We start from the raw sequence: 14,828 nt of genomic DNA, 5'->3' as shown, positions 1-14,828 counted from the left end.
GTATTAGGAGAAAAACAGAGCTAGAAAAATGGCACCACCAGCTACAAGTGCTGCGCAGCACTTTGATATGGCTTTTGCTTCTAGTGTCAAAGCATACTCCAAAGCCTTTATCAGTTTGAACTCTAAGAAGCTTTATCCACTCTGTCCTTTTATACCGTTACATATACTGAAACCAGGAAGATATTTTACGGCCTTCAGTTACTGATACAACTTCTCCAGTACTTTTTAAATTGTGTAAAACAATTTCTTATAAATTACATTAAGGAAGTTAAGCCACTTTGTCTTAATATGCTTTTGTCTTATAAATAATTGTGTAATCTTCTCTTACTGACAGCAACAAAAGTATGCACTGATGATATTAAAGCTGTTCTGCAAAAGTATACCCACTTTATTATTCCCTGTTCCTGTTACAGCCAGTCAACTCTTTGTATGGAAAACATGCTTTGCTGAAGAAAGAATGGTGCAACCATCCCTCAGACAAGATTCAAGTGTGATGGAACAGGCGGAATCAAGAAATTATGATGAGCTGAAAACAGCTGAGAGTAAACAGGCCATCTGTTGCTGTATCTCCCCACCATCTGAAGTTCCAAATGAAAGCACAGATTTTTATTGTGCTTTTAGCGAGGATCATTAATCCTCAGCATTCTATTTTTCATACAAATGTCCCAGCTGTATTTTCTAAGAAGCAGTTTTAAATAATTTTTATATATTATTCTTTATATATCAAAAGTCCAAAAACATTACCACAACTGCAGTGGGTATGTCTGCAAAAGGCAACCCAACCATGCATTATTAATATATATTCAGGTAAATTTCAAAAGCCAAATATTTTTATTGCAGAAAAAGATCTGTGATTATAACCTCAGTTCCCAAACCTAAAATTAAACACGTTGGAACACCTGCAATTTTGAATGTTAATTTTCAGGGTCATTTGGTATTCTGTGGTGTTGGGTATGGGTTTTGTAAACAAAAACAAAATATATATATATATATATATATCAGAAGTACTGATTATTTTTCTTCTTTCTTTCACTTCCTAATCCAAAGTATTAATCACTATCTAAATTTTACATGCATACGTACATATACATCACCACACATGCACACACATACACAGCACTTTACTTTCAGGTAACTGGCTCTTTCTCCAAGAAATCACTGCTATTTTTAAGCTGTTTTTGAAAAGATGAATCATGAAAATGTGAAAAATAAATATTTTCATTTTTTCCTATTATTATTATTGGAACCAACAGAACATTATTTCAGGTTTGTTCCACAGTAGATTCCTCTCAGCTACTCTTCATGTCATGTGGTTTACTTGTTTCAGGTAATAACTGTGCTGCAAATAACATTCTCTAGACAAAGATGCAGCATGTTCCATCCTATCTCCCTTAATGCAGAACTATATACAATGGAACGCAATGTACGGTATTTCATCATAAATAGGATATGAGGTATGAGCCAAGCCACTGGATTCAGTTTCCTTTCTGAAAAACAGTTGGCATTACTTCTTCAAAAAGAAGAAAAAACAATTTATACTGAGCTTGTTCTCTAAGAATTCTCTCTCAGTCTGGACTGTAATGCATCTCAGGGATCCAAATTGGACATCAGACCTTCAATACATTAAAATTTGTGTTCAGATGTAGTTTGTAAGAGGAGGTGTTGGAAACCTAACCATCATTATTATTTAGATTCAGGAAGATTAATTAAATAAAACAGAAGCATTTGAAGTACATGAAACACTTGATATTATTAAGGTTTTCACTAAAAGATGAACCCTACTTACGCCATAAAACTAGCTAAATTGTATTTTCCTTGCACTAGAAATCTTCTCCACCCATGATGCACAAGCAATAGATTGAACAGTGTTACTCTTACAGATGTAACAAGTAAACTAGAGAAAGTTTTCTCCTTTGAAGCAGCATCACATCAGTCAGATGCCTACTATAAAGTGAAATACAGTGCCTGCCAAAACTGAATACTATTGCACTACAGGCATCTTTCATGACCAAGAGGCTTCACAGAAGCACTACATACCCTTCAGGAGATTTTGTTCTGATTTTTTTGCTCTATCCTGAGTAATGTATAGATCCTCTAGAATATATATTTATATTATTTTTATTTATATATATATATATCTCAATCACTGTTTTATTCCTTATGTTTCAAACACATTTATTAAATGAATCATACTAGACTGAATGCTGATGAACTTTCCTAGAGAATTCAGTTATTCATATGAAGATTTGCTATGCTGAAATCATTCTTGTCTGCCTTACAATTTCTCAAATGCAGGACAGAAAAGCTTATCTTTGTTTCTTTTTATTTTTTCAGAACTTCGCTCTCTTCTTTTAAATACCCTTTGACAATATATCCTCCACCGTGCTATTGTGCTTAAGGTACTACCTTCTACCTTTCATTCAATTTGGTATTGACTTTTTATTTTAAACACAATTCATCATTATTAATAACTGTCTCTATCAGTTTCTCAGCAGAGACTACTTTCTGTTTCCTGCAGACAGATTAATTGCTATAGAAAACGATAACAAGCTTAGTGTTGAGAAGTTTTTTTCTTATAGGCCATACTTCATTTGAAATTGAAAACAGTTTTAAAAGATGCATACACTTATACTTCATTCATCCAACACGATTGACTGCGCGTAGATTCACCTAATTTTGCATCATGTCAATATACTTCCTGATTAAAAAAATAAACACAATTAAGTCGGTTTGTAGCAACACAAAAGCAAACTCTTTTTCATTTAGCAGATTTGACTCTAATTCTTATGCAAGGTCCATACTAAATGAAACATAAGACGAACGAAATCCTGGAAAAAAAAATGAAAAAGCAAAACACACAAATAATGCACATCATAAATTATTTAGAATTTACATAAAGAACACTTTCTACATGCAGATTAAAACCTAAAAGCAGTTATACTGGATCAAACCAAAATCCAACATGTCTTCTCCAGCAGCAGCCAAAGGTGAATGCCTAATGAAGAGTACAAAAAGAAAGAATGCCTCCAAGCATTTGTAACTCAGCAATTAAAAGCCAGACATCATTTCTGTGCAATTCTCAAGGAATTTGCTCTTCATGAACATTGTCCAATCTCTCTTTGAACCTACTTAAGCTCTCACCATCCATAACTTCCTGGAGCAACCATTCTGTGAAGAATCACCTTTTCTTCCACTTGTTTTCAATCTGCCTTTTCAATTTGGACTAAATGGCTGTCGGACTAGGTGATCATTATAGGTCCTTTCTAACTTAAATATTCTATATTCTGCCTCTTACTCATTTAAATTTTACCTCCCATCTTTTGTACCTCTAAAAACCACTGCAAATGATGGGCCTCAAGGGCTATTAATGTTCAAAATATATTCTGTTAAGTAATAATACACAATAAAAACATAAATTACATCAGTTATGACTGGTACTGACAATGGTAGAGGTGACATCCTTATAACCAATGCACTCATATCAAGAGTTGTGTAACACTTTCAGATAAGAGAAACACAAACTGTACTTAGAGGTAAACCATGAACAAATGAAAGTTTTTTTTAAACACTGAAATCTCCACAATTTTCTGTCTCCTTACATTCATTAAATAGTTGTTTTCATCACCTATCCTAAATCAGAAACCCTATGGTACAGCAGCCAACTCTTACACAGCTTCACTAGGGCTCAAAGTGCAACTTCACGTTTCTCAAAATGCCCATGACAAATTGGACATAAGCATCTGAAGATAACCATGACATACTCTTATCCATGAAAATATTTAATTCTGGTTTGGGCCTTTCATACAGCCCAGATGCCTCTTTTGCATATTCACCCATTTTTTTCATTTCAGTAGACTCTGAAGGTTGCCTCCTGCCCAAGCATAAAGGCAAAACAAGCACAATTTAGATATTAATTCACCCTTGTGACAACATACAACTCAAGCATGTAGGTACAGTAGCCATTAGGGCCCCAAATTTCACTTAACAGATAATATAACCATAATCATATTAAAATTCGTAGGACTACACGCTTAAGGTAACCTGCAGTGAACAACAAGGAGGTCTACCCAAGTTGAGACACCCAGGCAGTGTGCAGCAGACACACCACATCAGTTAACTTCTGTCTGTGGACTTTGTCAGGATGGTACATTCAGACAACCTGATGTCTTTCACTAGAGCTGAGCACACAAAACCAGCTGAGACACCTGTGCATTTGCATTAGTGCCTTTAGTCACAGACTTTCTATTTACAACACAAAGAGAGACTCTACCCCATGAGAGCAATCTCATCCAATGTGCTGTAAGTCAGGCTTGTTCAGTGTCTAGAGCACTTAAACTGTTGTTCCAATCTAATTTCATGTTTCAATCTAGAGATACTAGAATCAAAATGTTTACTTAATAATAAAGAAAATAATCTATGATGCATTTAAGGACATCAGATATTGAGACATTTAGAGGTGTGAAGAAATATTAATAACTCTATCTCGTGGCCCCAGTTATCTTCTTGTTTAGTCTTGTGTTCTGTTTCACAAATCCTTGTTGTTGAGGGCCTTTCCCTCAATAGGGAAGAACTTAGGGTAGCCTGATAGAATCATAGAATAGTTAGGGTTGGAAAGGACCTCAAGATCATCTAGTTCCAACCCCCCTGCCATGGGCAGGGACACCTCACACTAAACCATCCCACACAAGGCTTCATCCAACCTGGCATGGAACACTGCCAGGGATGGAGCACTCACAACTTCCCTGGGCAACCCATTCCAGTGCCTCACCACCCTAACAGGAAAGAACTTCCTTCTTATATTCAATCTAAACTTCCCCTGTTTAGATTTTAACCCATTACCCCTTGTCCTGTCACTACATTCCCTGATGAAGAGTCCCTCCCCAGCATCCCTATAGGCCCCCTTCAAGTACTGGAAGGCTGCTATGAGGTCTCCACGCAGCCTTCTCTTCTCTGATACATACTGGTGTCCTCCCACAGTCTCTCTCTACTTACTGCAGAGCAGAAAATTTCTATTTTCTTAGGCATTAAGCCTGATAACAGCAATGTTTCTTAGCTCTCCTAGCACAATTAACTAAGAAAACACTTACAACAGCACACCAGTTCAGCGGCTATTAAAAATAACTTATTTTCTATTTAGTTTTCATGTATATATATATATACACATATACATATATATATATACACACACACCTGTATTTATTTATAGATATATTATTTAACAAATAGCTAGAGGAAATAAGTAGAGAAAAGTACAATTGAGAATTTAAATATTTAAGATGATCTGGAAATTGCTGGGGGGGGGGGCAAACTACTGTGGAAAAACTTCAGTGAGCTAATATCCCCAAACAACATTCCATAGTACTTCTTGTGATATAAAAAAAACAACATACCTTCAAGAGGAATATATATAAAAACTAACTCTCTTCAAAGAGATTTAAAACTAACCTCTTCAAAAAAACCCACGCAAATTTTATTGAACAATTCATCTCTCAATTCATGCAAGAGTTCCATTTATGAAGCTACTCAAAAGCTGCAAACAAGTTAAGCACAGCTAATAGATTTTCATCTTTTCTGCACTGGACACATGGAAAGCCAGCAAATCAAATGTTAGGCAAAATGGTTTGTAATGCATAAAAGAAACACTTCAATACCACTGAAAATGGTTCAAGGCTAAAAAGTTACTATTTTCTTTCAGTATCAAGAAACATCCTTTAGTCTGCAGGGAATTTTAATCCAGAATACCTTCATACACAGAAAACCTGCAACACTATTAATCATGAGTGTTCACTTCATTTAATAGAAATATGAGCCTAACTACTAAGAACAAAGAAGAAAAAAAAATCTAAAGAAAAAAGAAAACAACAACTATTCCTCAAGGAAAATTTCTGTTATAAAATTACCCAGTGGGGCTTACAATGCAGCTATGGACTTCTGCTTCAGTATCTTTTACAATTTTCTTGTATTCTAGGTTCAGAAAGATGTATACATCATGCTTTCTGGCTTCTTTCATCTCGAAATACCTGCTTGCGACATCTAAATGCACCACAAACCGCAGATCTTCAAACTTCAGATAACTTTAGCCAAAATGTAAGCTAGTAACAAAGCGGTCTTACCAGGATCTGTAACTGGTGAAACACATCACCTGATAAATGCAAGGTTTTTAAAAATCAAACATCAGTATTTGAAAAGCTGTACTTAAAATCAGCATTTTTCAGCTTCCTTGCTGTAGAATTCTTGCCTAAATCAAACTAACTATAAAAGCTAGATTTGCCTCTATTCTCACTTACAAACAAATAAATAAAACCAGGATTTAAGCTACCACTTGACAGTCCCTTCATCTGTAGTTTCTTCATCACTTTAACACAAAATTAATCAGCACTGCTGTCAAAAGAATTGATCCTATCTCCTCTGTACAAGCCCCAGCCACGCATGCACACTCCCTAATACTAGCATGAGTCTTCATTCAGTCACAGCATGAACTGAATTGGGAAATTGATCCATGCTCAATTAGTCAAGAAGGAAAAAAACCTTCCTACAGAGATGTATTCAGAATTGCCTTCATGCTTCCTGATTTATCTCCCCAGTTCTCTCAACAGAAGTGAAAATAAGGCAAAGCCACATTTCAGGACCTTTCACAACACAACACTGGCCATGCCGCTACAAGATACTAGAGACAGACCTGCCTGAGACAAAATGCTTCATATTTGTTATTCATAGCAGAGGCAAAGCTATCAAACTTCTGGAACAGTGAGACATCCATTTGGAAAACCACTTCTGTGGAAACTGTTCCAAGTATCTTACTGGCAACACATCTGGTTGAGCTGACCAAGGCTATTACTTTGGGGCATCAATGTTATAGAAAGACTCATTCACACAGTATCAACTACATCTGCATAAATCAACCCCTGGTGTTACAAGATGGTTTCGGAACATCTAGGTTGTTTAGATACACGGTGTTATATAATTGGCCCTTAATACACATTCTGCTTGTGTCCCAGTACTCCAAACTGAATTTGATGCTGTAAAACCAGTAGGACTGCCCTGGCAACTATCACAGGATAGGATATCGCACAATACAGGCTAGAAGTAGCCATGAAACAGGCACAGACAAAGCATATTCATAAAGCCAGCAAGCCTCAAAAATATACAGGAAGACCCTCACTCTCTGGAAAGCAAGCCCTAGCAGTAATTAAAACTCAAATGACTTCAAATAGACTTCAAGGATTTCACCATGGTTTGGGGAGTCTGCCAATCTACCACAAGCCTAGGAAGTTGAGCAACTTTACAGCAAGTTGTGAAGAGGCTGATACTGTTCTGCATGATGCAGTTCAAGAGCCACTCTTCACAGAATTACAAACATAAACCACACTGCTGTATCTGTAAGGGAATCACAGAATCATAAAATGGTTCAGGTTGGAAGGGACCTTAAAGGTTCCCAACCCCTCTGCCACAGTCAGGGACACCTTCCACTGAACTATTTGAATTGGCAAACCATGGAAAGTCCAAAACAGCAGGACTGGCAACAGTCCTGGTTCTCACAAACTAAAGATTGTTAAAACTTTAGTTTTTGCCTTAAAGTCTCTTCTCCATCTTGAGGACAGAGCTCATAAATGAAGATATTAACCCTGTTTCCTTGTAGCTATATCAAAGTTGGTATGGAAGAAGATTACATTTCTTGAATACCACTCTTCAAAAAGAACACTATTTGAAGCACCAGCTTCTTCAGAAACATCAGAGTTATGCAACAGCCAGCACAGTCAACATGGCACATCCAAGATTTATTTTTAATGGAAGATATATCATCACTTACAAAATACTACCAGTAAAAAAATTCCTATGGAAGTTGCTAAGAACAAAGGAGAAGGTTTTGTTTACCACCAAAAAGTACAATTCAATTTGAAAAGTAACTCACCTAAAATCACACCTTGTAATTTTCCTAGAGTACATTTTGTGTTCTCTGTAATTCAGCTGCTACCTGTACTATACCATTGTGTAGTGCAAAGAAAAGAAGAATTCCCCTTACCTCTCTGCCAGAATTTGATGGAATCTGCCCTTGAGTTTCTCTCAATTTGCGAGCGTTCCGAAGTTCTTCTTGAAGTTCTGAAGCTAACTCCTTCAAAGAAGTGTAGTACTTCATTAGTTTAACCATTTAAAACTTATAGAAACCTTGTATCTGAATTAACTACTCATTCCCTTTCTTCGTGTTTTGGTTATTTTTTTAAAACTGTAATGACACAGAAGACTGAAGAAAGCATCTCAATATATTTCAAACAATTCTTTACTGGAGATAAAATAAAAAATAATGTTCAGAACGGAGGCATTTAAAGTACAGAAACATACACTGTCATAAAAATACCCACCAAAATTATGCTTCAACATTATTCAGTTATACTAACAAATGCTTTCTATATCTAAGATTAGGTGCATAGGAAGCAAAACAAGGAAGCCTAAACACATCAAGTCAATAACCTTCCCAGGTTATGCTACATATTCCTTTGTAATGAGACTAAGGAAATATCCCTTAAACACTTTTGCTATGCAGTTTTGTATCTCTTGACCCCACATGCCCAACTTTGGCACTTAAAACCTTACTTTGGGCACTAAAATGGACAAGAGGTAGAAAACAAGGACTGTTTATAGTCTTAACGTAAATTGTTTTTCATCCACCTGTTTATCAAGCAACTAAAATCATTTTAGAATACCTTGGTTTGCTAAGAATTGCGAAGTCACAACTTATCAGCCTGTATGAAATACAACCATTTATACTCTGACCACTTTGCCAGTTTCATTGCTTGGACTCCAACAATCAAAACAATACTTGCTGCCCCAAAATTAAATCATTTGATCAACACCAAGCAGCAAGTCAGTAACAAAAACAGATTCGGAATATATTTGTCCCACATGGTCAACCATAATCTCTGGCCACCAGGACATGCTGTTACATCACCATCTATTCTAGTGTGTGTGGGTGAACTTGTTTAAACAAGCTACATTTTCAATTTGGTCAAGGAAAGGCCATGAAAAAAATATTTAAAGAGCAACAAGGCAAAGATTAGCTGATTTATTATGTCTGCTACGATTGGTGTTTGTGAGGTTTTGTTTGGGCTTTTCTTTGCTTTTTTTTTTTTTTCTTTTTTAACATAGAGTGCATATGTTGAAAAACTGCATATATAAAATTAACAGTATTATTAACTGTTGTTCTCATTGCAGAGCTGGATGTAATGGCCTTTGTGGTTCCTTTCAGTTTTTGCATTTCCGTATCATAATTAGGAACTATACTTATACAGAAGATCTATGGACCACAAACATCTACTTGTGACAAAGCTGATGAAACAACAAAAGCTCCAGACACCGTCTATGTTGTGACACAGACTGGGAGCTTTGTAGTTTTCACCTGCTACGTGCTTAATACATTAAATACTATAACAAAGGCACAGAACAACTGGGTTTGGTTATGCTGTCTAGCCTACAAAACCTGGGGACCTGAACCCCTATTCTAGTCCAAGAACCACTTCATTTAAAACAGAAGTTACAGTAAAAGCAAGTCCTAACTGATAAATTTTGCAGGACTTTATTTGTTTGAATACTTTTTTTTCTTTAAACAACTAAATCACTATCAGCTTTCAAGAAAAATTGCAGTAAATCATAAAAATTTTTCATAGGCATTACCATGTCTCCCATGAGTTCTGCTTTCACAATCCTTGCTCCCAGCTTGTTCATCTCCTCTTCAGTAAGGATCCGAGGTGGCTCATCATTTGATGTGTTTCTGTAAAACACCAGCAGCACTAAACCCATAGAAAAACAGTCATATTTACCTGTGTAATCAAATACTATATGCCTACTGTACTGATATATATGCCCCATCCCTGCAAGTCCAGGTTGGATGGGGCTTTGAGCAACCTGGTCTAGTGAAGTGTCCCTGCCCATGGTTCAAAGCCCCATCCAACCTAGCCTTGAACACTTCTAGATATCATCCTTCTTACATACTCCGACCAAGAATATTTACTTATCCAGCTTTCCCAAGCAACTAAGTCACACCATCCTAACTATAAAATACTTTTGCACATGCCTACCTATTGTTGGAAGATCTGAAGGAAAACATTCACAGTAACAACCCCACTGCTCATATCACTGGAAGATCCAGCAAGCTGGTAATACTGGAAAACATGAGTCCTTGAGTAGACAAAAGCTCAGTTCTCTAGCACTTCCTTTCTTGACAACCCCTCCTTACTACTCTTGGTTGTATTTCCTACCACTTACTAGTTTGCATATCCCTTTCCACTCCTATTCATCTTCCCTCTTTTCCACAGAAATGCACTTTTGTAGTCAATATCTTCTACTACTTTTCAAATGCTACTACTTTAGCACATGAGTTCCTATCACAGGTGGCAAAACTATCCCTGCTGCATTAATTACTTCAGGTTATAGTCAGCATTTTCTAACATTTCAAGTTCAATTTTATAAATTCAACAACAGTTATCAGTTCGTAGGCTTTTTACCTAAGAGATTAATTTACTGCAGTGTGAACTGAAGGAAGCAGAAAATAACCAATCATTAGCAATTCTCAAATATGCTGAGACAAGTCAAGTAGGGGTCCATCACTTCTACAGTGGTCCATTTTAGCTGCCTCAGCTGGAAGGCTAGCCTCTTCCTAACTAAAAAGATCTCATTTAGTCAGATATAATACTATCATAAAGAAGACAGAGTTTCTGGTACAATTTGCCATGAAAAATACAGCAAAGACAAGTAATGATGTTTGCCAAATACCTAGAACCCGATGCTTTACTGTCAGATAATGTTTGTTTCTTCCCGGAGATATCGCTTGGGTGCTCCTGATGCAACTTCTCTTTTACATTACTTGGAGTTCTTTCCCTATTATTGTCATGCACTTGTTCCTTAGTACCTGATGATTTCTGATCAGACATTAATTCCTCATTGTTATCTTCTTTGTGCGTTTTGTTCCACAGTGCAGTATCCTCCCTAGGTTTTTGGAAACGGCTACTCAAAGAGCTATGAACTGTCAGTTTGGAAGAGGACTGCTGTGACTCATGGACTCTAGATGAAGATGATAAATCATCTTCAGAGGGTTTCAGAAATCTGTGTTTCATGTTGCTTAGAGATGAACTCTTTCCCTGACTTCGTTTTTCATGGGAATATTGTTCTGCTTTGGAGCCTCTCAATACTGAGTCTGTGCTACTGTGTCCACGTTCTTGGTCTTCTCTTGGTGTATCTCTTTTGTGATCTTTGTCTTCTTGCGCCCATCCCTTGCCATACTTCTCCCTAGTATAGCCCCCAAATGTGTTCCTGTTCCTACCATCTTCCTCTCGTGTCTCCTTTTTCATATATCGTTCTTTCTTCTCTTTCTCACTTTCTGAATAGGAAGGTTTCTTCCATCTTCCACTTCCATAGTAATTTTCCTTTCTTGATGCAATCTTTTCAGCTTCATCTAATCGTGACTGAAATATCTCCATTGACTGCAAGAAAGAATAAAAGAACAGTCATACTGCTTTTCAGATCATGGGGTGTTGTGAAGCTTCCTACAAAGTATTACAAGCAGGGCACCATTCTGTGAAAATTAATCACAGTGCAATGCGAAAGGCATGTAGTGGAAAGGAAGACCAGCATGAAAAAGGGAATTTAGAGCCTCATGTCTAAGATACGCTGCTGGGAAGGCTTTCTGATTGGACTATTTCTAACTTCCATCCCACGGCTCTAAAGTAAAGTGCTAAAGCCCTCCTGAGAACAGGGACGAGGGCCTCAGAACTGTCTCCTCCTGGCAAGCTGGAAACTTGAGCAAGTGAGAAAGGCTTCCTCTTTCTTACTCATGAACTTTGCACTTATGCTCACCAGATGCTCAGCTTCTACAGAAGCAATGGTTATTCCCACTAAACCACTTCACAATCTAGTTTAACTGTTAAAAACAGGAGAGTGGGTGCAAAATCTTTAGCTTCAGTCTTTGAACAACTGTCTCTGGCTTTCTGGATAAATATTCTATCCATTAGGCAATTATGCAAAATACAGACTGTTCCTCTTCCCTCTTTTGAGCTGAAAATCCACAAATTAATTTTTTTCCCCTCAAAACATTATAAATTGAAGCAAGTCAGACAGGGATCTATTTTGATCACTGCCCTGCACTTCAGCAGCCAGAGTAGTTCACACTGTTTGAACTTCAGATTCTTGAGAAAGATTCTTAAAATTAAAATTCTTTACAAGCACTGGTATTGAATAAGTTCTACCAGCACTGACTATGTTAGGTTGGTCACTCAGAAGTGACTACAATTCAGTTTGAAGACAATAGTATGGAGTCATAGCGTCTTACCCAGGATTTCCACAACCAACCTAGCCTTATCAAAAAGCCCACAGAAAACTCAAATGTAACACCATGGCCAAAATTCAACACCTCCCACCTTCAATGAATGCTTTAAAAAACAATAATCTAATACGTAGGAGGGGCAAGGTTGAAGACTTCATATTGTTATTGCAGGCTGCCTTATTAAAAATAAATTTTGAAGACTTTTAAGCCCTTCAGAAGCAAGCAGCTTTTTCTGGGTATCTCGACTGAGCAGAACACAAGTGGCCAGAAGAATCACACTCAGTAAAATTTGACACAGCTCTCCAAATTATCCTGGCATTATTGTTATTCTCAATGTGCATTATTATCTGGTAGGTGCACAAGAACAAAATATGTTTTCTAGCATATATAATAATTTCGGAAGCACTCTGGTACTTTGTAACTGGGATCATTTGAACCTCCTCATGTAGAAAGTATGTGTTTCAAATTTGGTGTAGGATCCCATACATTAAAAAATATTTAACAAAAAAAAAAAAAAAAAAAGGCCGGGTAGCTTTAAACTCTTCATCACTCGAGAGAAGCTTCAGAGGTTCTTTTTTCCTGCTCTTTTCCATATGTCTTATACTACATGTTAAGTATTTGTGCCTTTAGATGAAAGCAACCTTTTCCAAACATTTATTAGTATGAAAAAGATTTAGCTGAAGATTCTTACCCCATATCTCTCAGCTACAATTTCCTTAACATTTCGTTTCTCTCTCTCAGCCTGCTCCTTCATCCTTTGGTATGATTTTCGTAACCAACTTAATCCAGCATCTTCTACCACTGTAACTAAAGTAGAAAACAATGAGAGGTTGTAGCTTTATATCTCCATAGTTACTGCTATTTAACCTTTTTCTGTACAAAATATTAAGCCTTAATGTAAAAATTGAAGGGGTGCAAAAGAAAAATAGAAAGAATATAGTAATACAATTACATGTTTTTATAAGTTGATGCTGGATTTACTTCAGCAATACGCTGATTTAATTTAAGCTTATGCTGGATAGACGTTAGTAGTACACTGATTTAATTTAAGCTTCTCCATTTTATCACAGAATGCAACAAGCAGTTTCCAAGACAGAAGTGGCATATGAGAAGTTCTAGGGGCTTTCTTATGAAATTAAAGAACCTTCTTACTGTTTCCACTTCCTCTATCCATTCTTTGGCATACCCCTTACTTACAAACATGTGCATTCCCCTTCTCAGAAAATCTGAGTAACACACTGCTTTTCATTTGAGAAGCTAGCAGAGGTCTTAGCACTGGAAACACATATTCACTGATACCTGTCACCTCTTACAGACCACTGATCTCTGTGACTCCTAGAAGTGGGCATGAGGCTAATAGTTTGCAGGACAGCCTATCGGCAAGAAAAGACTCCCAAATAGAGAAAATCCAGGGACCCCACTGTTCCCTGTTGACAGAATACAAGCACCCTTCTTATCACATACTAAACACTTCATCATATTATAGAAAATATTTTTGTAACTGCTCTTGCTGGCAATAAGCAGAATAGCCCTAGGGTAAGGAAAAAAGTGAAAAGGTTACAGAAATTACATTTTCCACAAACTGAATCTGTAATATACTTCATTTTAATGTGACTCAGACTTCTGTGGATGAATATCTTAAAATTATAATTTGTGTAATGGAATGAAAGGAACCAAATGAGATGACAACAATTTATCTTGTCTTGGTTAAATCATACTTTCCTTTAATTAGTTCAAAATGGAGAATTTCTGTAAAGACATTGAAGGTCAAACCACTCAAGATTAAAATGCAGTGAAAAGTAATTCTGCAAAACAGCATACTATGATATTAACCCCAACATTCACTATGGAATTTTCACCCAGATTTTACTACACATTATTGTAATTCCTTTACATTAAGATTAGTAGTAACTTGTCAGCAACACAGAGATTGGAGACAGAAATTTAATATTCATACTAAAAGTTGTTGGTTACCTTTCTTAACTGAAGTTGCCTCATCCTTCGCTGGTGGCAAACCTGTACCACCATCTTTCCAATAGGGATTGAGTTCTCTCTCAGACAGCATGGCCTAAACAGAAATAATTTTAATGTGTGCTTAGCATGTGGATTGTATTTTCTAAAATATTTGATAAATATTTTGAAGAGACAGTGTGGGAATAGTACAGCTTACTCATATCTTCTGCTATCTTAAGTCAGCGGAAATAAACCTAATTCTCCATCCTGAGTCAAAGGTCTTGAACATGTGCTTAGTTGGTACCCTTAATACACAGAAGTAGTTTTACTGTTTGACTGCACTGCCACTGTAGCACTTGTATCTGAAGGACCACTGTTATGGGGGCTCTTAGTTTTACCTCAGTTCTTGCTTTCCACCTTCAAACAAGCTTGCTTATTATGATACTGTCAACTAATTTCTCTGGAACCAGGTAAGGAAGTCCACTTAAGAAAAGGCAGTGGATTAGGATTAGGCATTCCAGCTCTAAATTCTGAATTTGTCTATGGTCTATCTTCAATTCAT

The 14,828-nt window shown here is 36.7% G+C and overlaps 1 protein-coding gene across 2 annotated transcripts in view; it reads right to left on the bottom strand.

Moving 5' to 3' along the window:
* The window catches only part of CWF19L2 (CWF19 like cell cycle control factor 2), a 69,813-nt gene that overhangs the window by 35,412 nt on the left and 19,573 nt on the right, over positions 1–14,828 (bottom strand). For both annotated transcript variants that reach the window (XM_065678660.1, XM_065678661.1), the window contains 5 exons: positions 14,288–14,381; positions 13,005–13,120; positions 10,768–11,474; positions 9,670–9,766; positions 8,024–8,113 (listed from right to left, as the gene is read on the bottom strand). In XM_065678660.1, coding sequence (XP_065534732.1) covers positions 8,024–8,113; positions 9,670–9,766; positions 10,768–11,474; positions 13,005–13,120; positions 14,288–14,381 — 1,104 coding nt within the window. The remainder of the gene's footprint in view (positions 1–8,023; positions 8,114–9,669; positions 9,767–10,767; positions 11,475–13,004; positions 13,121–14,287; positions 14,382–14,828) is intronic.

This window comes from Lathamus discolor, chromosome 4 (assembly GCF_037157495.1).
Source record: "Lathamus discolor isolate bLatDis1 chromosome 4, bLatDis1.hap1, whole genome shotgun sequence".
Taxonomy (NCBI): Eukaryota; Metazoa; Chordata; class Aves; order Psittaciformes; family Psittacidae; genus Lathamus; species Lathamus discolor.
The sequence above is the reverse complement of the archived record's forward strand: the minus strand, read 5'-3'. Positions and strand labels throughout refer to the sequence as shown.